The sequence below is a fragment of the Egretta garzetta genome, unplaced genomic scaffold, assembly GCF_000687185.1.
Source record: "Egretta garzetta isolate BGI_Z169 unplaced genomic scaffold, ASM68718v1 scaffold81, whole genome shotgun sequence".
Lineage (NCBI taxonomy): Eukaryota > Metazoa > Chordata > Aves > Pelecaniformes > Ardeidae > Egretta > Egretta garzetta.
Window position 1 is genome coordinate 9,432,021 of NW_009258671.1, and position 27,148 is coordinate 9,459,168.

Below are 27,148 nucleotides of genomic sequence, written 5' to 3' on the forward strand. Positions count from 1 at the left end.
ATTTCTGTGGGAGTTTCACTACTGGAAGGGTGATGAATAACTGTGGGATGTACATGATCTCCCCAGCCTATGTGACAGTTCCGTGACCCTGTCAAAAGACAATGCTGCTTAATCTAATAGAAATGCTGTCTGATCTGTAGAGCAGTTTTCAGCTCTCATCAGAGACTTAAGAGGCATGGCTGCTTTACTTCAGGCAATGCAAGTGCCTGGTTTACAGGTCCAGCCTGTTGATACAATCATTGGATTCTTCAGATGAGATTCAGGCTGCACATACACATGTGTTTGTTGACCGTTGTTCTGGTTTCAGCTGGGATAAAGGTAATTTCCTTCCTAGTAGCTGGCATAGCACTGTGTTTTGGATTTAGTATGAGAATAATGTTGATAACACACTGATGTTTTAGTTGTTGCTAAGTAGTGCTTACGCTGGTCAAGGACTTTTCAGTTTCCCATGCTCTGCCAGCTGCACAAGAAGCTGGGAGGGGGCACAGCCAGGACAGCTGACCCCAACTGGCCAAAGGGCTATTCCATACCAGATGATGATGTCATGCTCAGTATATAAACTGGGGGGACTTGGCGGGGGGGCAGCAATCACTGCTCAGGGACAGGCTGGGCATCGGTCAGTGGGTGGTGAGCAATTGCATTGAGCATCACTTGTTTTGTGTACTCTCTTCTCATTTAGTAGTAGTAGTAATAGTAGTAGTAGTAGGATTTTCCTCTGCTGTTTTAAACGGTCTTTATCGCAATCCACAGGTTTTACTTTTTTCCAGTTCTCCCCAATCCCACTGGGGATATGGGGAGTGAGTGACTTGCTGTGTGGTATTCAGCTGCCCGACAGGTTAAACCACAACACCATGCAGCTCATTTCTGCTCTCTTCATTGAGCCAGCACAAATATTTCTAAGGCTTTGCAGTGAACCGGATGAGGGAAGTGATCTGATCAGAAAGTGCCGCTTTTTAATTTGTAATCATGGTCTCAAAGATCAGCCACGGCGCTGGAAAGTCCATTGGGTTCCACTCAACCCAAACATGTGAGTGAGGTGCTTGACAGTAGGTGAGATTAATACCCCTCTTATGTCTGTTTACTGAAAATTAATTTCTGCTTTGTAATTTTTTGCTCCATTAGTAATTGCATGTGTTGTGTGATAGTGAGAGGGTATGGTATTTGGGATAAATAGTTCAATTACCTCCTGAATAGTTTTGTTGCTGTCATCTTATTAGTTACTTCTTAAACGATAATCTTGGCAAACCAAACAATTTTTAGAACTATTTAGAGTATAATGAGTGTGTTACATAATTGAAGGAAAACATTGGAGGAAATCATGAATATATAACCATGAAGGTATAGAAGGCAGCTGAATAATTTTAACACAGAACTGTTGCATTTAAAAGCGGGGTGACTGGCCCTGTTCAGAGACATTTATCTTTCTTTAACACATTCTAGGCAATGAGACTCCACTTCAGAGAGTCAGGACCTTTGAAGTAGCTTCTACCCTGTGCCACTAAATCTTGGAAAGAAGCTGCAGGGAGATGCCATCAGGGATTGAAGCTGGTTCAGTAACTGCAAAGTAGCTGAATAGTGACTGTTAGTGATTATGTCATTGGTCTCTGTATTTTTTCAGTCTGTGCTTTCCCCCCTTCCCTTGGCTAATTAGTTGCTTTTTTTCTGTCTTTTTCTGTCTGTTTCTGTGTAGGGTCTGCCCAAATTTTTGTAGCTGAGCAGTGTTAAGCAATCATTTCAATAAGTATTTTGGGCTTTTTGGTCTTTGTAGGTTGTCATATTGGTGCAAATGCTGAATGTTTAACTGTGTCTTTGTATATACTGCAATTATAAGCAATTCAAAGCTCTCTTTCATAAGGAGATATGGTAGCATTTTGTCTAGCAATCCAAGATGTCTTTGTGTGTCTTGCCTTTAACTGAGTATTTTTATAATCATACAGATTGAGGTTTTAGATTTTTGCTTGGGAGGGACATAAATGTTAAACAGATGTTCCTAGAGCCTCACATTTCTATTAATGCAGATTCTGCATTATGGCTGCTTTGCACTTGAATAACATGTAGGGCATCTTTCATGTTTAGTATGGCTACCTCCTCTTTGACAACCATTGTTTGTTTTTTCTACAGAATTTGGATCTTGATGTTACGTTTTACTGTTGGTAATACTCTTCTTGCCACACGATAGGTGTTGCTTACGTTAGTGTCACCTTACATATGTTCTTACTTTTAAAAGTGGTTTGTACTAGGAAAAGTGCAGATTTGTAGCACAGACTTGTTAATTACATTTTATAATTTAAGTAATTTTCTTATTTTTTCAAAGTAAAAATAACTGAATAACTAACAAAATGGTGACATCCTAAGAACTGAGATTTTTGTTAAACTAGTGGGAACCTGCATGCCAAATACCATGCATATTGCACTATACAAGAGTTTCTGGCAACATCATTATGCCTTTCTATATAGCTGGAAAACATCTGTTCTGCATATGCGACAAAATAAATTTAAGTTTAAAATCTCAACACTTTGTCTAAATAAGCCACATTGGCCTTATCATTACATTTTCTTTGACTAGTGGGCTAGTAGGAGCTGGTGCTGCAAAGCAGAAAAGTCATATACTGCTCCTGACCGTCTGACAGTACATCTCGTTGAAGAATACTTCTGCTTAGTGTAATGTACAGAGTCAGTCACGCATGTGATACTGTTCATGCCCAACCTGTCATTAATCAGCACTACTCTTGTATGCATCTTCTTATTGCTGACTTAGTTGTACAGCATGTTAATTCATCTGGTTTAGTCCTGTCTTTAAAAGTACTTGCTTATGGTGTTGTCTAATTACTTGAATGGAAAAGTTGATAAAAATTGTTAATTTTCAATAAGGAAATCTTGCCTTTCCTCTCTCTTTTTGCATCATATCTTTTAAAATCCAACAAGACAGAAAATCCTGGGATCAAAGAAATGCTGCAGCCTGGCTCAGTAAGTCCTGCTTGGATTTGGCTGAGTAATACAAAACCAAAAAAATATTCTTTACTTTTAATATCAATCAACAAAATATTTGCATTGTTTCAAAGCTTTATCAACTCTTCCCACATGAGATTAGAAGTGTGTTATCTCTGCATCTTCTGATGCAATTAGAGAAATGTGTTCAGGGGATGAAAGTAAAGCTCATCATGGTCCCTGCTTTCTGAAGCCAGTAGACTTGCCTCTGTGGCCTGTATTCTTCCTTCAAGAAACTCCCTAGTGTTCCTGCAGCTCTGCAAGTCCTTATGGGTCGGAGAAAGATTGTCTTTTCTCCCTTTTTTCTTAGGCAGAGATTGTTCTTGCTTTTTGGTCAACCAATAAATTACCAGCTTTTTTCCTGCTGCAGACTAACACAGACCAGGTTGCCTTACAAACTGTGTAATTCCAGTTCTGTTTAATGCACTGCCCAATTATAAAGGGATTGATTTGGGGAAAGAAGAATGTTGTGCAGTATAGCTGTACATTCTACCATAGTGCATAAGACAATAAGATAGCATAGGCAAGGTTGCACAGAATTTCTCATTATGTAATTTTTAAGAGCTTAACTTTGCAGTTTTAGCGTAATTTTTCAAAATTAGGGTATGTGAATTTTGATTTGTTTTAAAGACAAGAATGCTTATAAATTGTATGTGATATCTTGGAGTACAACTGTGTAGAGGGGGAAAAATACAAAGTTTTAATGGCGCAACTGGCAGTCTTGATGAAGAGGTAGCTCATGAAATGTTTTCATTTCATGCATAGTAGATTCTCTTTGTCTTAGGTTCGTAATACTTTGTGAGTTATAAAATATTACTATTATGTAAGGCTACAAAGTATGAAAACTGAATCAAATGTCACAGGACAGAGGAGAAAACATGCATCCTTTTACACATAGGAGACTGGACTTCATATTTTATGTGCCAAATTTTATTTTCAGTTATTTTTATTTTCAGTTGTTTTTTATGTGTTGAATCAGGATATTGGAAACACCCAATAGCTTACATACTTCAGGCTTTTCCTATGCACCTAAGTTTTCTAAAAGTATCTACTGCAGCCCCTACTTTTAAGTGTGCTGTGTTCAGCCACATTTTCAAAGTGACCTAGAGGTAATGATTGTTTCAACTTTAACCTTGATATTTGCAAGCAAGCCCTTTACACGATCAATTTGTTTATGCAGTAAATCCAGACTTTGTTACCACTTCTCAGAGACCTTTGCATCTCAGAGACCTGCTTCCTTAAAGGGATTATCCCTAGTGTGGCAAATATTAAATGTGGAAGGGCCAGGGGTTTAGTCTCCCACCATCCCTTTCCAAAAATGAAGCAAATAACCCATTGCTGCATGATTAGGTATTTGATAACCTGACTCTGACTTCTTTAAGATTTGTTTCAAGTTTATAGGTAAGTTGCTCACTGGGTATTTGCAGTGTGGTGGTGGGAAAGGAGGAGGACCTCTGAAAACAGACATTTCAGAGATAACAGGCTGTGAGAGAGCATGAGTAAAACCTGTTCATCCTCAAAACTGTAATTTCATGAAATTGTGTTGTTATTTTTCCATGTCATACTCTCTTGTTTTCAGTTTACTTTGTGTATGTTTGTATGTGGGTGTAGGAAAGGGGGTATGGAGACTAAAATATTGTATGGGAAACTGAGAGAATTCTCTGCCATTGTCTTTGTGGCACAGAATTCTTCTAAAGTCTTAAGAATAAGAAGAAATGCTGACTTATACAGATGCTTGAGTGGAATCATCACGCCATGGCTACCACATCTACTGTTGTAACATTGTACGCCTTTTTTTGTAAAGCAACATACTCTCTGTGAATACTACCTAAATGAACTTCATACTCATTACCGTTTTTATTTTAGAAGCTTTATTTTCATAAAAACAAGGATCAATGCATATTAAGTGAAACCTGCCAATGAGAGCATACACATGTGTAAATATGCACAAAATGCAGGTAAGATAGAAGGCAAGCTGTTCATTGCATGAGTATGAGACATTTTACTTACAGGTTTTCTATGCTTTATGAAAAAAAGATTGTAACTCTTTCAGTAATGAAAATATTAGCAAATTTTGACAGTCTTCAGAAATGGTTATGCAATGGCTATGCTTGTTAAGGTAGGTAGTTAATCACTGACAAGAGCTGTAATGATTAAGCAGCTGTAATTTAGTAGTGTTTGAAAGTACAAAAGGGTATGTAACTTAATAGTTAAAACAATAAGCACTTCATTTATGTTTCACTAGCTGTTAGGTTGTTCTTATATAAATTCAGCTAAAAAGTCTGCTGAATTTCAAATATTTACTGTAAATGTGGAAAAGTATGGTGCAGTTTGGGCAATACCAGGTGCGCTGCTGAAGGAGCTGTTGCCATGTTCAGAGTTCAGCCATCAAGCCTTTCCTTTGTTTTCCTATCAAATAATATCTATTTTGTTTCAAGGTAGGCCTCAGTGTTCGCTTAATCTTTTAAAAATACTTGTGCTGGATCGAGTCATACTTGGAGAGATGTACGTGATTCAGTAGGGAACTTGAAGTAACGCTGGAGCTTAGTGCCTCCTGGAACCTCCCCAGCTATCCCGGGACAGAGTATTCTTGCTACATACCTGCAGACGAATATGATGTTTCTGTGCTGTGAACAACTGTTTTAGCCTGGGAGAACTTCATGGAGAGCACAGTGGAGGAGCTGATCATGTGCTCTGCCATTCCTTTCTTCCTTTTTTGTTGAAGGCTCCTTAGGGAGACAAATTTGGTAGTCTCCTTTGGGTTGCCAGAGAACAGTTGTTATTATTCTCTGCCATCATTACAAAAACAACTTACATCAATGTTTCTTTACTCTTTTCCCTCACCACAGAATAGCCATGTCACAGGGACAGCAATTTAACTTCATTTTCACAAATAAAATCCATGAAAGTGATTTCTCATTTCTGAACTGCAATGTATTATTTCCAGTTAGATCAGGTGCATAACGTAATGTTTTGGAGTCTGTTAGATAACTAACAGCAAACAGTGGTTAGTTCAGGTGTTACTGAGCTGGTTAATGCTGCCTCAACAGAGAAATTGTACAAAAATCTGCAAGACTGAAAGTATTGGCAGAGACTTAACCGATGATGTTAACCAGAACTGTTAGCAGTTGATTCTTTTTCTTACTTTGTAGAAGTAATGTTTTGTAAATGCACTCTGCATCTTGAGTCTTCATGAGATTGGAAGTGTCGCTCTGAATAACGCAAATGGTTTAGTGGTAAAATCTTTGTCAGATAATCTACAATAATCTGTGCAGTTTTCCTTTGCTATGCGACCATATGTTCCTAATGCATTAGACTAATTTTTTTTTATTTTTAAGTAGTCTTTTATTTAGAGTCCTCATTCATATAATTTCTGATTTTTTTTTTTCTTCAGCAACTATGGTCATGTATGTTACAGTCATTTCAATTTCTACTTTATGTCTTCTGACAGGTTTATGAGTATCAAATGTAGATATTTCTTAATACTTTGTCAGGTTACAAGCCAGTAGGATTTATAAGAGAAACGAAGGTGGTTCTTGGAGACAGGACAACTGTTGAGCTTTAAAAGAAAGTGATGATTGGAATTTACTGGAAACTCTGTAGGGGCACTATAACTGATAGCAATTACGCTTCAGTCCCTCTATGTGAAAGAAGTTATTTTGTTCCAGTTTTCCAATATAGTGTTCTGTTGCGCTGTAAAATAATTAGGCATCACAATTGCTTGGATGCTCTTAAAATAAAAGCTGCCCCAGCCTTTCCAGTGAGCCTTTCAGAAAGAAGTTGAGATGTACATGAAAAGTCTTGTATTGCTTATAAATAACCTATTACAGTGCTGGCAATCTGGCACAATGTCCTAAAGAGTATTTAATGTATCAAATTGGAAAACTTAAATTTGACTGTTATTTTTAAATACAGCCAAGCTGTGCACAGTGATAGAGTAGCAACGTGACACATCCAAGTAAAATCAACAGTAACATATCTGTTGTCTGTAACTGGTGTTAGAAATTGTGGATAAATTCCCATTCTTAGTCTCCTAGATATTCTTATGTGATACAGAACATATTTTCCTTTTCTAGTTAGTATTATCCTGTTTCAAAGAAATTGGGTAAATAGATCATTACTAAGGGTCCTTGTAGTATGAGAGGGCAAGTTAGTAATGGTGACAGCATCTGGGTTTTTCCTACTCAAGGGAGAGTGAAATTCTATCTCATTTGGTTTATGAAATCAGATATTTAGAGATCTGATTCTTACAATTTGTGATTCCTTCCAGTGTTCAGCCTTCAGAACTATCTGTTATTATTTGGCTTAGTTTTACTAGTCAAAATACAATGAACCTTCAGAAAACTTTGTCATCTCATTTATGCTGGTCAGATCCTGAAATCTTCAGTGTTTACTTTCATAACAAACTCCATTTCAGTGTGTGAACTGAGTAAAATGTGTAGAAGCACTGGATTTTGCTATGTGTTTGTGTCTACTACTCCTTTAGTTCTGTCCTTCCAGGTACATGGTACACTATTACACTGGGGAAAAAAAATCTGTATCTTTGCTCTACAAAGCAAAGTATTTGGGTTGGAAAAAAATGTGCCACAAGCTAAATACTATAACAGTATTATTTTAATGCATTGCAGGAAAGATAATCTAACTAGACACTATTTAAGTAAACTCTTTTTTTAGCCTCAACATAGTTCCTTTCAAAACCAGGTACAATGGTGCACACAGCTGTAATAAATTGCCCAAGGTTATATAAAACATGTTGTTTTGTTCTAATCATCAGAGTTTGTGATTACACTGCAATTTCAATTTCCCCTTGTATCTGAGGGGTTAACATTTTTATGTCTATTTATGTCTATTTTATGTCTATTCACTTGGCTAAACACGAATAATGAGTACATAGGATGTACCACTACAGCCGTTTGGTATCACAGTTACAAAAGTTGGGTACTCTGAAAATCAAAGGAAAGCTTTGACAAGTAGCTTTAAGTAACATCGATTATCTAGAAGGATGCAAACTGTGGAATAGAAAGCCTCATGTAATACAGATTTTTGTTTGTTTGTCTTGCCTTACAGTCATGTAATGAGCACACTGAAGAACACTATAGGAGTGCTATATATGCACCATTAGTTTTCCATTAAACAGCAGGAAGAAGTTGGAGTGTGCACTGATAAGTGCACCTGAAAAATAAATAATTTAAATACTGTGTGCACATTGCAGGTTGCTACAAGCGTAACATTTAATCTTCTTCAGCGTAGGTCATTCTGCCCTCAGTTACATCTGTGTAATACCCTGTAAAGATATGGAAATGTAATTGAAGACAGACTTTTGCCATCAGCCTGGGGATAAAAGGCTTGATTGTAGATATTTTTGCTTCAAAACATTTTGGAGGTTTTTTTATACAACTGAATACAAATGATGGCTGTCTATTGTCATCAGTATGTAAAGCAGTAGTCAGTGCTTTTAACTGTACCCTTTTGGTCAATTACAAAGCCAAACCCCCCTGTTTTTTCTCCAGAATAAATGCCTGATTTTCATAGGATGAATCTGTCACAGATTATCAAAGCAAAGGATTGATTTCTTAATATACAATGTTTAGTGTCATAGGAATCTAACTAGCTCATATTTGAAACTTTAAATAAACATCAAGGAAGATTTATTTTTTTTTTATCATAACATAGCACTTACATTGTAAAATCAGCATTTGTATGTCTCCATATAGCCAGTTATTGGCAGTTTCAGCCTTCACAATAAACTGTAGTGAGCACGTGTTCTTTGCAAAGGCCAGTGTTGAGCGGTAACCACAGTAACAGCCAGAGCTTCTCTAACTGCCCATGCATATTCATTGCATGGACGAGACTGCAGCAGTGTGCGTTTGTCCACATACTGAGTATAATGCAAGTTACTCGGTGTAAAGATGAGTTTCTTTTAGCAGAAGTATACCTATGCAGCAGTAGTAACATTCTGCCGTACCTTTACTAATTCCCTACCTGACAAGTCAATAGAAGAGGAATTAAAATTTGCAACATTTTCTTAGGAATCTGTGCTGTCACTCAAAGTTGATGACACTGGTGGCTGGTTTTGAAGGCAACTTTAAAAACTTACTTCACTGTAGGAAATAAAACTAACTCAAGGAATGACAGATACATTAGATTGTATGTGCTGGAGCACTCTTGCTGAAGATGTTCTTTGACCGAAGTATGTCAAAATGTATTAGCTCGGCCCACTTCTACAAAGATTTTAGTGTAAGACGGTATTTTGTTCTCTGCAGTGTCATAAGACTTATCAAACAAATTTAAAAGAGAGGAGAACAGAGGACCAAATCAACATATCTAAACCCCTTAGATAAGGTGAGAAAGGACTGCTCAGACTTCATATGTATGCATATTGATACGTGCTATTTTTCTGTAGATTTTGGTATGAAGTGCATAATGCCTGCTATAGAAACACAATACATAACTTTTACCAGCAAAGGAGAGAAAACAACAATCTACAGATTGATCTTGTCATAACTTTAATTCATATTGAAGTATTTGTGGGTTGTTTTTTTTTTCCCTGTCGTCTTGATGATTCATGTTGCATAAAGCTTTGGAGCAACAGAACATTGTATAATATTTCACTATTGGATTAGAATTCATGTATTCAGTGTGCTGTAACTGATTCAAATATTAAAAAAATATATATTCTGGCCTTGTAAGAACAGGATTTTTTTTTTTTTTTAAATTATTTTTTGACCAGTGTAAAGAAGTTTTTAAGTGACTGCTCTACTTGATCAAGATGGTGGACACTGAAAACCAGCTCTATCCCCTTACTCCCTTGGAGGAGGATGATATAGGCAGCCCTTTATCTGGAGAGTTCCTACAAGATATGGAGAACATTCAAGACCTCTCTCAGTCTTTAGGCGATGATAGCTCTGGAGCTTTAAGTTTAACAGAGTTCCAGTCACTGGGAAATGGTCCAGGATCTGATGGATCAGTTATAACAGGTAAGAGAGTTTTGGTTTACCATCAAACTTTGTTTTATAAATACACAGTGATAGAAATGAAAAACTTTTTTAATGTAATAATTGTTGTTTATGACTAAGTGACACTAGAAATATATAAGATTATAAGAGCATCATCTTAAAATATTTAAGGCTAAAGATAATTTATTAGTCAAATGTCACTGAAAAATGACTGTAATGTGAAATTGCTGTTTTAAATTAACATTAGTATCAACACTTTTTTCAAAACAACTTTTAAAAATCACTATTACTAGCAAAGAAGTTACTATGTGTTGTAGTCATATAGGAAGTCACAATATTGCACTAAAGGCATTCCCCATTTTTAAAAGTTTCTTCAAATCACATATATTTGAAAAGTATTGTGAAATGTTTGCCAAAAATTTATCATCTAAGCCTGAAAGCTCACCTAGAATTCCAGTGTATTTTAGCATACTGATGTTTTGAACATGCTGTTTTCTCCCCCTTCTCAAGAGTAGCGTTCAGCTAATGACTTCTACCCTGGTTAAAGTAACAGTCTCAGAGTGCTAATACATTGCACAGCCTTTATCAAAAGATCTTTGTGAGATGCTTTGTTTGAGAGATCAAAATGGAAATCATTGACGTGGTATGGGACACTGCAATAATGTCAGTAAGATATTCCTTTTGAAACCGTGGTTTTACAAATGTTTTAGCAGTACAGCCATTTTAAGCAGTTTATGATTTAACTTCCTGGTTGGTTGAGTTTTGGGGGTTTCTTACTTTAAATCGATTCCCAGGCTGTGATCACTATTTTACCTTACAAAAAGCCCTCATTAATACAAGTGAGGTGTGCCTCTGTGCTCAAGTGGTTGAAATGAATAGCGTGAGTGTTGAAGGGAGAAGGGAGAGCTGCCTCTTGGCACTATTGCCCAAAGGAATGTTTGTAGGAATATGATTTGGGTCCCTTTTTGTTGCAGACCCTCACATTAGAAAGATGCCTTCTACAGGAAAAGTTATGTGCTGGGTTTTTAACAGTACTTCTGAGACATGAAGTTTTTAAATTATTTTTTTGTATGTGGGCACAAGTCTTACAATAATTTAGATCAGCTTCTAGTGTCATCTTCTGATTTGAGTATTCAGTGTTCATTGCAAAATGTTCCAGTTTTGCTGTTAGAGAAGACAGAAAATGTAAACTTTCAAGGCTCAAATTCATAAGGCAAGTAAAAAGAAATTAAAATCACACTTTAAAAAAATCCTGGGTTTTTTTAGGCTGTTCATGATGCCTGTGGGCTTGGCAGTGCTGGCAATGCAGACTTTGAGTTCTATGCCAAGGTTTTTTCCGACATAATACTTGCTGACCTACATTCATGAGTGTTCCTTAATCTTTCTGTTAAAATAACACACCCATTGATTTACTAAAGTCTTGTGGTGCAAGTTGCAAGATGGAAGATAAAAGAAATTCTGGCCTCAGAAAATATTTTCCTCAAACAAGGTGGAAATATTAATTGACATAATTAAGGTGGAACGTGTTAGTTTTGTTACATTTTCATCTAGTAGTAAAATGTCTGAAGAGTTTATTTCATTGTACAACAACTCAGAAGTGCTTTTCCCGTTATAATCAAAACATAATGTATCTGAGCAAGGCTTCTATTGCTAGATTATCTTAGGAGCAGACATTTGTGTTACCTTCCTTTTAATATCTGTTCAGCCTTTCTACTGATGTGCAGGAGCATGCTTTCACTTTGAGAAAATCTCTTTAGAAAGAGAAGTTGTCTAACTGCTTTTTAAGCCTCAATTTAGATCATTTAAAACTATGAGTAGCTCTTCAAAAGTCAGGGGAACCTTAAGTGTATCTTAAGTGTAACTCAGCGTGAGCTAGGAATATGGCTCTTGTCATACCATAGCAATAGATCTGATGCTCAATGCTATGGCACAAGGGGTGGAAGATGTAACAGCAAGATGAGCTGTTAACAGCCTTTCTGGAATGAGCAGCTGACAGGTTGAACGGATATTGTGATACAAACTGGAAGTCATGGGGAGGGGGGGTTCTATTCCATTGTGGTTTTGGTCTTTTTTCTTTTTATATTTTGTACTGTTTGTTTTGAGCAGTAGATACACATTGAATGCTGCTTTTCAGTTTCAAATTCACGTTATTTGTGGAGACGGTATATGTGCATTTTTATGGTTAAGAAAATTTCCTCAATTTAAATCAAATATTAATTCAGGGGTTTTTTAGTTGCTTATTTTAAGTTGTGGGATAAAAAAATTTCATGTTCACATCAAAATGAGAAATGTTTGAAAAATTCAAACTAAAAAATGGAACACAGGAAAATCCCAAAAGCTTGATTTTCTTGTATTTTTTTTGTGGCGCGTATTTATTGAATCCTCAAGAACTATTATCACCCTTCTAGTTCTTGTTACCAGAATTACTTCAGTAAGGCGTTTTGTTTGTTGACGTTGTATGTCTCATCAAAATCAGCAAGGTACACCCTGTATTTTGTTTTGTGTTTGCACTGTTAATATAAATATTAATTATTTTTCAAACACTTATGGCCAAATTATTAGTTCACTTAATGACTGTTAACTCATGATTATTATTTAGAACAAGCTCATTTTTTGTGTGGTTTCACTATAGAAATGGTATCAGTCTTGATAGTATAGTATTTATGAAGTGTTCCTTTTTCTTTTAGACACCCTTTCACCAGCATCCAGTCCTTCATCCATTAATTTTGCCACAGCTCCAGGTAGCATAGATGAATCACCCAGTGGAGCATTAAACATTGAATGTAGAATTTGTGGCGATAAAGCCTCAGGCTACCATTACGGAGTACATGCTTGTGAAGGTTGTAAGGTACAGTCATAATTTTCTTTTTAAGAACTTAAATCATGTTGCTTTATTTACAGGATTATATGAAGACAAACATTTGTTACATAAATGTTTAATTAATATAATTCTAGCCATTATAATTATTTAAATAATAAACATATCTGTGATTTTTTTTCTGAAATAAATAGTTCAGATACCATAACTGGACACTCAATACCAGACCTTCATCAAGCAGGGGCAATTTGTAATGTTAATTTCAGTGCTGCTTTTCTGGATGTAGTTAGTTAAACACTAAAACAACTTAAAACACTAAACTGTGACCAAAAATTTAAGCCTACTTGCTCCACTAGTGTTTTATTTGTGTTGGGAGTATGGCTGTGAGAAGCATGCCAGTTTGCTATGTTTCCATTATAACAGTAACAAATCCTGAATTTCTCATGTCCACCACATTCTGCCTGAATCACTTGGTATTGTACCTATTGTAGTTTTGGGGCAAGTGCATGTCTGTGGGGAAAAAATTAATGTTATCATTAATGTATAATTTTGGGGATAATATGACCCATGAATTATGAGATTCTTTTCTTTTTTCCTTCTAATGTTTTAGTTTTCCATTTTTTTTCTAAATTATAATGTAAGGTGAGAGAAATAATTGTATATGTGTACATTTTTCTTTCATGCACAATGTCAAAATATGGTAATTCAAATACAAATCTTACGGAATAATTCTAGAATATCTATTAGAGATGGGGAGCCAGTTCACAGTCAGTTGTGTCCCGCAGCCTAAACAACATGTTGTTACATCATGTGAAGCAGAATGTTGCAATGTCTCTAAATTTGCTAACCCTATGATTTCATAGTATGAGACTAACCTTACATTGCAGTATCAAGACATCACGGTAGGCTCTGTTGAGTTATAGGCTTTTCTGTAATGTTAATTTTTGTGTCCTTGGCTTTTTCTATACACTGTGCTGTGTTATCATACCTCTCACATTTGCTGGATGAAGAAAAGATGTGGTAAATCTGTGTGTCTGTGTAACTTACACATATGAAAGATGAAGGTTATTCTGACAGAGGATGCTGAGAGAACGTGTACAAAAGCAATATGTGACTGTTTTGCTTAATCCTTAAGAGCAAATCTGCTTGGGTGCGCTGGGCTCTTGGTCCTCTTCCAAGGAAAAAGGCTGAGAGCTACTCCCTCCTTTCGTGTTTTCCATTCTGTTCATGCCTTCATACACACCAATTCACTGCATAGATTCTTACCTTCGGACAGGTTATACTTTGCGTATTGTTTTGCTAGTGACATCAATGAACAAGAAAAGAAAAAAATTTACCTGTGTGATTGAAGTTTAGTAGTCAACATTCTTTAACATTACATATTGTTTTCTGAAACTTTTTATAGGGTTTTTTTAGAAGAACAATTCGTTTAAAACTCATCTATGATAAATGCGATCGCAACTGCAAAATTCAGAAAAAAAATCGTAATAAGTGCCAATACTGTCGTTTTCAAAAGTGCCTTTCAGTTGGAATGTCACATAATGGTAGGTAAGAGTGCCCTTAATTTGTTTTGTTTCTACAGAGCCTGCTTCTGGAAGCAGGCACTTGGACAGCATTTCTACTTACACATATGAGTTGAACCTCAGATTTTTACAGTATAGATCATGGTGGGGGACACCAGTTTCCCTAATGAGTAGTTAATGTAATTGATACACAGCTGCCAAAGGTACTGTTATGAGCTTTACACAATTGTGCTGGATGTCCATCCATATGAATGTTCATTTATTTGCTTTCTTCACCCAGAACTTTGGCACCATTACTCCCATTGAAACAAATTTCAATACTGGAAGAATTCTGATCAAGGGCATTGTAGAGGAGTAGGAGGAGAACAACTGGCTCATTGTGGCAGGGAATGACGTAGGATAGAAATCTGTAGGAAACCAGACTTCATTATTTTTCAGGTTAGAGTGCAACAGCTCTCGGGCAGATGCTTCAGGGGGGTGAGGGGAGGGTGAAGATCTGTGCTGACTGTGGAACAGGAATTTGGTAGGTTGCTTGTTAAATGGAATGGTAAAAATTCAGAGCGTTTAGATGTCCAGTTTAAAAATTATGTTATTGTTTGTGTTAATGATTTAAGATAAGACTGGTAAGCCTGTGGCTTACAGGCCAGTTTCAACCCCCAAGGCAGTTTTATCATAGTATGTAGCTTGCTAAGCAACTTCAGTAAAGAGGGAAAGGCCAAGCCACGAGAAAGCACATTTTGGTTGGCCAGATGATAGTAGTTTGCTTTCCCTGCATAGGTCTGATAGTGTCAAGGCTGAACTTGGGAGCAGGTGCAATTTGGGAGTAGGTGAAAAGTAGGTGAAAATGCTGGGCTAGGTGAAAATCTGTGGGTTAGGAGATGAACTTCCTCAGGAAACTATGCAGTCAAGATAGCTGGGGTGGGGATGTGGTTGGGGAAGCTGCCTGTGACGTTGTCGTCTAGAGTCCTAGCAAGAGACACTGAGAGAGTTGACTTTCTGGTTCTGGGGAAGTCTGTCTCCCTTGTGGTGAGCCTTGACTGAGATTAAGGCCCAATGGGAGAGGGTTGGTAGCCTCTGCAAGACTGGTGGTAGCTTCCTGAAGCAGCAGGCTTGGGAAGAGTGTGCCAGCCAACAACGTAACATCTCAGGGGCAGGAGTTGAGCGGGGAGCTGTGCTGGTTGGCAGGAATTAACATTCAGTTGAAGCTGTTTTATCATACTAAAACACTGTGGGCACCTGTGCTCCAGCTGAAGGGAGCAGTAGCAGTTTCACTGCAGCAAACACATGTGAGGCAATGGGGAAAGGAGATGACTGCTAACTTGTAGGCGATACTTCTGAGGAAAAGAACTAGAACTAGATTTACAGCCACGACCTTAAAACTGTAAGTTTCAATTTAGAGCAGATATTCTTCCACTTTTGCAATAGACCCATGGCCAGATTCTGAACCAGGCCTTCCATGTCGGAATTCCACTGAAGTCCAAAACTGTATTTCAGGTCACACCTAGAGTCACCTCCTTATGTCATGAGAAAATTCCTTGGGCACGTTGAAGGGCTAATTCTGCACATGCTCTGAGTTGCTCAGTCTAAGCAGTGAGGTTCTGTCCTCTCACTGGTTGGATACTGAAATGTGGTAAGAGTAACCAGTTGTATTAGCCATCTCAAAACCTTGCACACCATCAGAGGGTAACGCCCCTTTTAAAATGGAGCTGGTTTAGTTTTAAACTGAAACTGAATAAGGATGTGGACATGCCTATTTTATTGCTAAATGGCAAGACCACTTGCCCAAGAACTGGGAGACCTCCATATCCAGTGTTTCAAACTCTCATCTCCTGTGTCTCAAAAGAATATCCTAATGACTAGATTGGATACTCAAACTCTATTCTTATCCTCTCCAGTCTTGAAGGGCTAACCTATTGAAAAAGAAGCATAAAATACTGGGTCTAGGAGGAGGTTTTGTTGACTGTAGCCTTTGAGCATAAATCTGAGTCTCTGGTCTGTTTTGTTCTCACTAGACAGTAGAGATATGTTGAACTCAACACTCAATGCATAAGAACTTTTTTACCCCAGCAGGTTCAGAATCAGCAATGGGATTCAGGCCCAACGCCGTTGAAGTGTTCCCTGTGGAGTAACTCCCCAGGCAGCTCTCCAGCTGGTGTGTGTGCTCTCTGCCAAGCTCCTGACATGAGTTCACTCAGGTTTTTTTTAGAATTCCCAAGGTGGACTTTGAGTTTCACATTGGGAGTTGTAGAACACAGTATGGAGAAAACAAAACACAACTACTTAGGTAATGTAGAAGGGACAAGGCATGCATTCTAGCTCATTGCAGATACCAGTTTGTGCTTTGAAACATCTGATTACCTTCTGTTTAGCATATTGTCTTGATAATTAGTCACTGTGTTAAAACTGATGAGTTTTTTTCACTCATGAATTTATCATAATAAAGATACTACCCCTATCTTAGTTTTTCTAGACAGACAGTCTTACTGCTCTAATCAGCAACCGTAAAAGCCATAGATTTTTGTATAACTTATGTTTGTTTTACAACTATGTCTTCCCATCAGCAATACGTTTTGGACGAATGCCAAGGTCTGAGAAGGCCAAGTTGAAAGCAGAAATTCTAACAGGTGAAAATTATGTAGAAGATTCGGAAATGGCAGATCTTAAATCACTTGCCAAAAGAATTCATGATGCTTACCTGAAAAACTTCAATATGAACAAGGTTAAAGCCAGAATCATCCTTGCAGGGAAAACTAATAACAATCCAGTAAGTACTTTTTGCTGTAACCTTAAAGTAAAGCTGGCAAGTACGTAAGGTGATTATAATAATTTGTTAAACTCGTAAGCAAATAAATATTATGCTAATACAGACACGAAATATGCAAAAAGAATACCTGTAGTAAATATGGTTGCTTTTAGCCACTATCAAAAGAATAGGAAACTTTAGGAAAATCAGGTGATTAATTGTAAATGGAAGCTCGTAACCTTAAATTATAGTAGACACACAAGGGAAAGAAAATTAATTCTTAATCAAAAAAAGTGAATGTGAATACCTCTTGGTATGGGTGGGGGAAATAGTTCAAAATTAATTTACTATTATGACAGTGAAAAAAAAATTGTAATGTTTTTCTGCCACAAATGCCAAGATAAATACTGATATATTTTAGGGACTCTGTATGACTTTTGTTTTAATCACAAGTATATTAATGGCAGGAGGGGGAAGAAACTTGAGTTGGTAATTCTTGTTTACAGTTCTGGCTATTTCCTCACCCAGCTTTCCTGGTCTTTACTGTACAGTTACTTTGAAAGGGAGAAGCAAGCAAGGTTGTGAAGACACGTATGATGTAGAGGTTATTTTTCTTTCAAGATAATTTAGCCAAAGTCTACATAATACTATCAACTGCTTTTTGTTTTGTAGCACATGAGATTGTATAACCATTGTCAGGACTGACTTGTTTCACTATGCATATTTTTTTTAAATTCTGTTGTGATTTATGTTAATTATATGTAGAAGATAAGTATCTTATTTTACCAACAATTTTAATTTCAGTAAAAATTTGCAGGGAAGAGATTTTACATATGCCGTAATAAAACCCATGTAACTGTGGGGATGAGTTATAAAAAATTGTAAGCAAGCTGTCTTCTAAATTATGGAATTTGGCATATTATAGTTTAGTCTAGTCTAGCCAAGCATACAGGCTTCTACATTACAAGAGATACATATGAATAATCCCAGTCTTTTTCATTGGATTAAAGAGATGCATAAAATTAAGCACAGGCTTAAACTTTTTGGGGGGTACAAGCTGACATAAGCCTACAGTAAATACCATGCTTTAACGCCTTACCAAGTAGGTATCTGCATAAAGTCCTGACATGTGGTAACAAGCTTGAAAAGAATCATAAGTTACAATATGTATTGTACCTGTAGGGTTTCTAGATCACTGCATCCTAATTTTTGTGTTTGCATTTATGTGATCAAGGCTCTCAGATTATAGTGATCTGATTGACTAGCTAAAATAATGGCTTGCACATGTCTTGGTGAATTTACAAGTAAAAATTAATGAGGAGTCAGACCTAGTATGTTATAAACAGGCTGCTTTCTCATTCTTCAATATGCAGGGAAGAGAAGAGGGGTTTTTAAGCTATTTCATCACCTCTTGGGAAAACAGACATTTTAACTTGTTTTGACTTTTTAACAGAAAAAATAAAAAGAAGAGAGGGGTTTGTTGGTAATTAGTAATCCACCTGTTTCTGAACAGTGCATTAACAGCTGATTTCAGTGAACCCTAATTCTTGGCACCACTATAATTCATTTCAGAATGAACTAGCGTTTTTCATGATGACAGGATACCATTTTTAAATTTAGCTCCTAAGTCCTTGGCCGTACCTATTTTCTGCATAGTGAAATGATGATAAATTCTGAAAATATTTATAAGATAGTCTATATCTTTTAAAGGACTTAGAAATCTGGTGGGTTTATTGCTTTGCCACTCTCCGCTCATATCCACATGCACATAGAAAGTTCTGTTCTGTATAACTCTTAAGTACTGAAGTGAGGTGGAATGTGTAGTTGCCATAAGCATTTAAAAAGTGGACAACTGTGGGAAACTAGCATGTCTGAGAGTTTCCTAAGTGAAATAAATGAATTCTATGAGTTTCCAACAGAACACCAAGTGTTCCTCGTAATATTTAATCTGAGATGAGCAAAACAGCACAGGGAAGGTGCTTTGCTTAGCATTTATGGAACTAGATTCAATTTCAAGGTCAATTGCTGTGACTTTGGTAGGCTGGGAAGCATTGGGTTTTGTTGTTTTTCTTTAGTGGATTGTCCTCTGTTTTCATTACTGCTCTTCAGATATGTATCAAAACATTTTTGAGTTCTGATTGTTATTATGAAAGTCTGCTTTTTTTTATACAATGTTTTAAGAGACTGGCTCATCAGTTTGTAATGCTCGTACCTTTTTAAATGAAGGGCGTTATGGAAATCAAGACTGAAATGTTATGTTTGCTGACGTTCTAGTGGGATTCTGGGTTTAGAGATGACTTAGCACTGACTGTAGATAGAAAGATGAGCTGAACTTCTGGGGAAGATCAGCTGGGGCATAGTCTTTGGAAATCTGATAATAAAATACAAGAGTGGTAGAGGGTTCACACTCTTGTGCAAATATGCTGTCCTATATTTAAATGACTGTCTGTATTGCCCCTAGGATATGTCAGGAAAGCATCATGATGTGCATCAAGTGTAGTTAGTTTAGGAATTGATAGGAGCGTAGGCAGAATAACCTGGACTTCTGGAGAAAGTAGTACAAGTCTTTTGTGAACCTGCTGGGATTTGCTCTGAAGTGGATATATGCATACTAAGCACAGTACTTCTGGATCTTCACTATAACTGCTACATAAAACTAGAATAAAGAGGTGTCATACGTACTTACATTTTAATATTTGCATTGTTGTTTGCAGAGCAGACTTGTTCTTAGATTCTGTGGTTTGTAGTTCTGTAATACGTGGATTGTCTTTATGTAGAAATGTTAAAAGAAATCATGGTTTATTGCCAGCTGAAGGCTGATTAGCATGAAGGTCAAAGTTTATCAAAATCCCTATTCTTTAGGAAACCAGTGATAAATAAGCATTATTTTGTAACTGAATTAGTATTTTTTTTCTCTGTAGCCATTTGTTATTCATGATATGGATACCTTGTGTATGGCAGAGAAGACCCTGGTGGCAAAATTGGTAGCCAATGGAATTCAGAACAAGGAAGCAGAAGTTCGAATCTTTCACTGCTGCCAGTGTACATCTGTAGAGACTGTCACAGAACTTACTGAATTTGCCAAATCTATCCCTGGCTTTTCCAATCTTGACTTGAATGATCAAGTGACACTGTTAAAATATGGAGTTTATGAAGCCATATTTGCCATGTTAGCGTCTGTGATGAACAAGGATGGGATGCTGGTAGCCTATGGAAATGGTTTTATAACCCGGGAGTTCCTGAAAAGCCTGAGGAAGCCATTCTGTGATATAATGGAGCCAAAATTTGATTTTGCAATGAAATTCAATGCACTGGAACTGGATGATAGCGATATATCCCTTTTTGTTGCGGCTATCATTTGCTGTGGAGGTAAGCACTACATATTTGTTCTTTAAGGTAGTAAGTTTTAAAATTTTATTCACGTGAATTAATAATTTTGATGGAAAAGCTTATAAATTCCTCAAAGATTCAATTCTACCGCTAACAGTGTCATTTTCCCTTTTAGCATGTTTCACGGAAGATAGCGTGTAACTGTTAACAGTCTTGATTCTGTATTTTGCTTTGCAGAATTGTAGACATGCTTGGAATTACTGTTTAGCCTCAGAGAGTTACTGCCTGTTTTTAAAAGTGGGATGTGAAGAGTGTTGGTGGGGGGTTCTGTTTGGGGTTTGGAGGATTTTTTTATTTTTTTTTATGCTTAAGGCTGGGTTGGAAACAGTATTTCTATGTGCCAAACAGGCAGAAAAATACTATGTAATGAGACTGGAGGCAGGTGCAGATTATAGCTTTGCTCATTTTTGACACTTGCTGATTGCATCATGTAATGAGTTCTGTACAAATGCACAACTCTGATGCACTTCCCGTGTTCTGATTTTAATATCACAAGCTATTTTAAAAACACCAGCTCACTTAGCTAATTAAATTAGCTAATTTCAAAAGTCAAGAGAGTTCTTCGCAGGCAAATGTTTTTTTGGTTTGGTTTTTTTTTTTTCCTCTGTCCTTCTCCTTAGAACTAGCTTAAGTTTTCAATAAACATATTTAGTCTGTTGTCCCAGACTTCTTAGAGAGAAGTTTGATCTGGAGAGTGAAGGTATTACAAGACTGTAGGTAGCTGAAAATGAGATCATATGCTAGAAAGTGTGAAACATCCTTAATAGGTGCTTGAGTAACGTGTTAGTAACTTGCGCTACGGCAATATACATACAGGAACCAAGAGTGAAAGCTTGTTACTTATGTCTTGCTGTATTGCTACCAATCAAGAACTCTCTAGAAATAGCCACATGCTTTTTTTCTCCATCCTTACTGTTTGAATTCTGTTAGCAGGACATATAGAATATGGAACTGGATTCTAGGCTGGATGCTTCAGCTGGTTTTTGGGGGTGAGAGGGTGCTGTGGTTTGGGGGTTTTTTTGTAGCACGAGTTGTATTTCGTAGTATGAAATCTCTCCTCAAGTAACTGTGGGCATTGAGAAAAACTTTGGCCAAGCTTTATTTTTTTTTCCTTTTTTTTTTTTTTTTTTTAAAAGATTCAGTTTGAGCCTCTTTGCCCTCGGTGTATAATATAAATTACACTGTAGCCTACAATATCGAATCTATAAAGTAGCCTACTTCAAAGAATAATTACAAAATTATTACATGTATTTTTTGTTTGTTTTGAGAACAGATCGTCCCGGTCTTGTAAATGTAGGACACATTGAAAAAATGCAAGAGAGCATTGTGCACGTATTGAAACTTCACTTGCAAACCAACCATCCTGATGACATCTTCCTCTTCCCGAAACTTCTCCAAAAAATGGCTGACCTCCGGCAACTTGTCACAGAGCATGCTCAACTTGTTCAGATAATTAAGAAGACTGAATCTGATGCACATTTACACCCTTTACTACAGGAAATCTACAGGGATATGTATTAAGGATTTTTAGTACTTTTTTCCACAATATTTAAAGACAAGAGCAATACTAATAACAGATGGGAGCAAAACTACTTGCACAGTTACCTGCTGTTCACTCAGTCCAGAGCATGAAAAATCTAAAACCTGAGTAACTGGAGTGTTACACTTCTTTTGGTTTGGGATCTTTTGTCCTCTTTTGAAAGAGTTCTGCAGAAAAATACTGATTATAGTGCTCATGAAGTGTCTTACAATGGTTCTTTTATTTGGAAATCTGAAGGTTGGTAAGGAATACATATTTGTATAATAAATCAGAATGTTAAGTAACAGACATGAACAAAATTGTATTTCCTCTTGGCTTAGTCATTTTAGAATTAATATAACAAATTCAGCAAATTCTCTCCAGGTATATGCACAATCATAAAGATTATGCACTTTTGGCTAACAGTAATTACTGAGAACCAACTAACACTTTTTCTTACAGCAGTCAGCCTAGGTGTATCAAGTGGTTGGACATTACTGTACATACACTTCTGAAAAATTTGAAAGACCTTTGATCTGCTGCTGCTTTAATTCCATGAAATGCAGTACAGCTTCATATAGTGTTACGTTAGTATACCTTAGGATTAGCGTGTTTAAAAGGTGGTTCTTTTATGAAATGAAATAAAATCTGAAGAGTTATCTAAAATACAGAAGAGATTCTCCATTCAGGTGTTTCTTGAAGAGTAAATGTGGTAAAGCGATGGAACCCTTTTCTCAAAAATGTTTTAAGGAAATATGAAAATGTTTCTGAGGAAAAATATGCCATACTATATGTATTTTGGAGAACTTGTAATAGCTCAAGATGCGGTTTTGAACTTAAAAATACTATTTTGAGTTAGCAGAAGTTTTGGAGAGACTGAAAAATCTGATCCTAGCCCAGAGAAAAGAATTTCAACTGCACAGCATTCTAGTGCAGTGATAGCTTACTCTGAAGAAATGATTGTATAGGAAAGGCACCTTCTTTCTCGACAAATATCTTGGCAGTAGAGTTCTTTGGACATGTTTACATTTCTGATGAGTACACTGTTGGTTTTTTTCCAGCTATCCACTTGGATATATTTCTTTTATTCCTTCTTAGGCCTTGTCGATATAAGTATTAGCTAGAATATTTCACCAAATTTTGTCCTTGTCCATACAGCCATAGTGGATAAAGTGACAATATTACCAAGAACAGTGTTTGTAAGTGTCGATTGTGTAATATTATGAAAGAGAGCACAGAGTAAGTTTATCATGTTCCTGAGAGCAAACTATGACTTTACAATGGTACTTACTCCTGCCTGATGTAAAATAAGCCATAAGGAAATTGCTCGACTTTGCCATTTTACAGGATCTTTTATCAGAGGGTACTACACAAAAGTGCTAGTTGCACTGTGCTCTCTCTTTTTCTTTTAATTTTTTTAATATGGTCACTTCACATTATTATTTCCTTATTTTACTGCTTGTTTCATAACACGAAGATCTCAGGAGCCAATCTTAGCATTTTCACAGTAGTTAAGCTTTCAGTGGTGTAGGAGGACACTTTGTACTTATTTTATTGTAGCACATTTGAAGACTTCAGAATCTTAAACCTTCACTGCAAGAACTAAGTAAGATCAATGAAGTGAGAGCATCACATTGATTCTTACTTTAGACACAACGTTTGTTTCTTTACAGGCCCGCTGGCATGGCTAGACACTGGATAAATTACAGGTTTAAAAGCAATTTGGTATTTATCCAGACAGTGGTCATTAGCAGAGGCTTTAGTGTCAGATATATTTAGCATAAAATATTGAAGCATAGGCCTCACATTTGGTGACCAGCTGGGGCAGGATAAAAACAATAAATACATGTGCACAAAACTCTCTCTCCTTCTCTGTCACTAGTCAGCAACAGGAAGAATAGACCTTAACGTTACAGCTATTTCTAACATTTCATTAAGAGAAGATAGTTGCTCTTACCGGGAAACAGCAGGTGAGAAATAGGTTGTCTTTTGTGTCTTACAGCAGTACATAGTGTGCCCTCATAAATAAGAAGAGGATTTGAGCAATGATGCTGCTTTATTCTGCAAGTCAGCCATGTTTCACTAGGGAACTGTGGGGTTTAGGCATAAGACACTGAGCATTGTAATAACAGATACACAATATTGGTTACTCAGAAAACCCTGTCAACATATCAGCTGTTCTGTGATGGCATACTGAAACTCTCATAACCAACTGTTTTAAGTTTATCTTCTAAAAGAAGTAGAAGCTGATTCCCCCCCCCCAAAGCTCAGATTTCAAAGTTGTGTTCCATAGTTGGGGTGTGCTGAAGTTTCTCAGGAAAATCAGGCACAGTCATCGTGGACAAAAACTATTTTTCCTGCTCTTGTTCTCAAACATGGCTAAAACACTTTACTGAAACCTTAAAAAACCATGGAAAATTTAATAACAAATACTTAAATTCTCAGCAAAACTATAAAGAATTGCAAACAGCATCATTCAGTGGAAGGCCTAACATTTAGCTATATTAGCAGCTGCTTGTAACAGGTTCCTATTATTGTCATTAGGAAAGTGCATAATTTGCATTTTTTCCTGTTCCAGATCCTTTTGTTTTGTTATTTGAAAACCAGCAAGCATCTTTTGACTAGTTCCTTGGACACTGAAGTTTGATTTCTGTTTTAAATTAAATTGCAGACCTTTAATGAAAAAAAAATGGAAAGAACGCATCTCGGAATTACAGAAATGTGAACAAGATGTTAACATAGCCTAAAATCCTGGCCAGATTCCACTGCCCACACTGCTGCACTATGCATATGCCCACAGTCCCTGCAAAGGCTGACACAGGGCAGACAATTCACTTCTTCAGTGTTAAGTTCTGCATTACACCTTTAACGAAGTACATTACATTACCTGCTTCAGTGGGTGACTGCAGCAGGGTTTTGCCAATTAGATTTCAAAATGACTCAGTTTGTGCTTGGTTTTTTTTTTTTGAAGTTTGCAATCTGAACTAGTTTGAGGTGTATCACTGAGGAGCCTTCAGCATTTCCACCTTGTACAGATCATCTAGTATTTTAAAATACCCATTGTAAGGAGGGAAATAGTGATCAGATTTTAGGATTAAAAAACTGTTAAAGATTTACTGGCTTGTTAGGTATAATTTTCATCTGATTCTTATCAACATAATTTATTTTACTGCCATAGTACTGAAGAACTCTGGTTAGCAACCAGGTAGCCACAAATAGCTTAAGACAAGAGACAACAAATGGATAGAGAAAAATCCTAGGAAACAATGGTACGACTTAAGTTTTCAACAAACCTACAGCTTATTTTTGAGGGTTGTTTGGGGTTTTTAAAATTTATTTATTGGAATGCCCTGGGTACTTTGACAAAGGGGGAAGAAAAAAAAAAGGAAGGTTTTGTGTCAAGTGTTAGGAAAATCTGACGGTCACTTATCTCCTTCTTAAATATTTTCTTTAAAGGTGTGCTGTCTTCAGTGTAACAGCGCACAACTGCCACTTAAAAAAAATTACCTTGTACTTTTTTAAATTTCAGAATCCCACTTTTCTTTTAAACACAAATTGGCAGCCAATAGATATGAATGTTTTCCACTTACAGAAATTGAATCTTTCTTTGCATTTAAAGAACTCTTCTTTTTTTATTTAATTGCCATTTCCACGTGCCTTTGTGCTCTGGCTAGCCAGCTGCTAGAAAGCTGAAATGTTGCCAAAGAGCATATTTTTGCATTATTTCTGGCCCACACAGATTTAGGAAATACCAGCAGTTGCACTAAGTCTGTTCTCATGAGAGAGCTAGCACAAGTTTGCAAATCAAAGAGCTTATAATAAGCATCTAAACATTTGTTTGTTTATTCAAACTGCTAAAACTTGGGGAGATTTATTCACTGTGAGAGCTGGGTCACCTACTATGAAATCTGAATTTCCTCCTTATTTCTAATGGAAAGCCTGGACGATTTACGCACCATCTCCGACAAAGCAGTTGGAGGGGATTACACTGTAGCTGCCTGTGCTGTGTCTGAAGAGGAACAATTTCAGCTCTGTCTCTCCTTAAAAGCATCCCTGTTACTTAGTCGAAAATCTGCAACTACACTTAGCAAATGCATTTGCAGCTGTTGTGATGTTGCTTAAGCATAAGGTCTTACAAATGATGGGCCTTCCCTGAAAACCCAAATCCTTTAGTAAGTGTTGAAATGTAAGGTGTTGTGTGGTATCTGGTGCTTGCTTGTATCTCAAGTGCTTTCTTGATAATCAGTTGCATATAATTTTTTTTTTTAATCTAGGTTTAATCAGCTTTATTATCCTTCTTTTACTAAAGATTTAAATTATATGTGGGTCTGATCTAAGATTATTGATATTATTATGTATTGTGGGATTATTTTAATTTAATGTAATACCATTTCTTGTTTCAATTTGTAAAATACAAGAATATAATTGCAAGGTATAAACTTTCACTAAATTATATTACAGAGGTGCTTTAAGAAAAATATGTAAATTATTTAATTTAATATTTGTGTCATACTTTATCTTGTGAACCCTTTTGTACAGTGAGGAAAGATTTGCTTTTATGGGGTGAGGATGATGGGCCTGAAGTCAAAGACAAACTGCTATTTATTCCTGTTTGGTCTTTATTACTGTATCTTTTGTGAAGAGATACCGCAAATTCTGCAACTTACCAGTGTTTGGTATTGACAATTGTAACAACACTTTACAATGTATTTTCACATAGAAACAGACTTCCTTTTATTTAACATTAATAAAAGGAAGTCAAGGTGAGGAAGAGCTGTGATCCCAAAATCGAGTTAATATTTTTAACGTTTTAACTCAAGCTGACCAATCTGAAAGATTAGTTTGTAGAGCTAATTTCACCTTTGCTTTGCAGCAAGGTAGATTGTTTTCCTTAAAGGTTTTTGAAAAAAGAGCTAAAAAGAGCTGGATTCTGTTAATACTCCAGTTTCTGAGGAACTGATTTGTGGCTTGCTAGAAGTAAGAAAATGCGTATTCGGGACTATTTCGGGCTACCTGCACTGAGATTGATCTGCAGTTTTTATAGATGTATTTTAAAATATGTAATTTGGCAGTGCAAAACAAAATGTTGAAATGCCATTATTGGCTTTTCTATAGGGGTGTTCCCTTTATGATCTGAAGTAGAGATGAATTCAGAATCTGTTCACAGGGATTCTGTGTCCTCTAGTTCAGGTGTGACAATCTGTGCCTACG

At 36.6% G+C, this 27,148-nt stretch overlaps 1 protein-coding gene across 1 annotated transcript in view; it reads left to right on the forward strand.

Moving 5' to 3' along the window:
- Nucleotides 1-24,759, forward strand: part of PPARA (peroxisome proliferator activated receptor alpha) — a 35,879-nt gene extending 11,120 nt beyond the window's left edge. The window contains exons 2-7 of the mRNA XM_035888549.1: nt 9,719-9,965; nt 12,632-12,792; nt 14,168-14,306; nt 16,847-17,049; nt 19,950-20,397; nt 21,692-24,759. Coding sequence (XP_035744442.1) covers nt 9,758-9,965; nt 12,632-12,792; nt 14,168-14,306; nt 16,847-17,049; nt 19,950-20,397; nt 21,692-21,939 — 1,407 coding nt within the window. The 5' untranslated portion in view covers nt 9,719-9,757 and the 3' untranslated portion in view covers nt 21,940-24,759. The remainder of the gene's footprint in view (nt 1-9,718; nt 9,966-12,631; nt 12,793-14,167; nt 14,307-16,846; nt 17,050-19,949; nt 20,398-21,691) is intronic.
- Nucleotides 24,760-27,148: the final 2,389 nt, after the last annotated feature.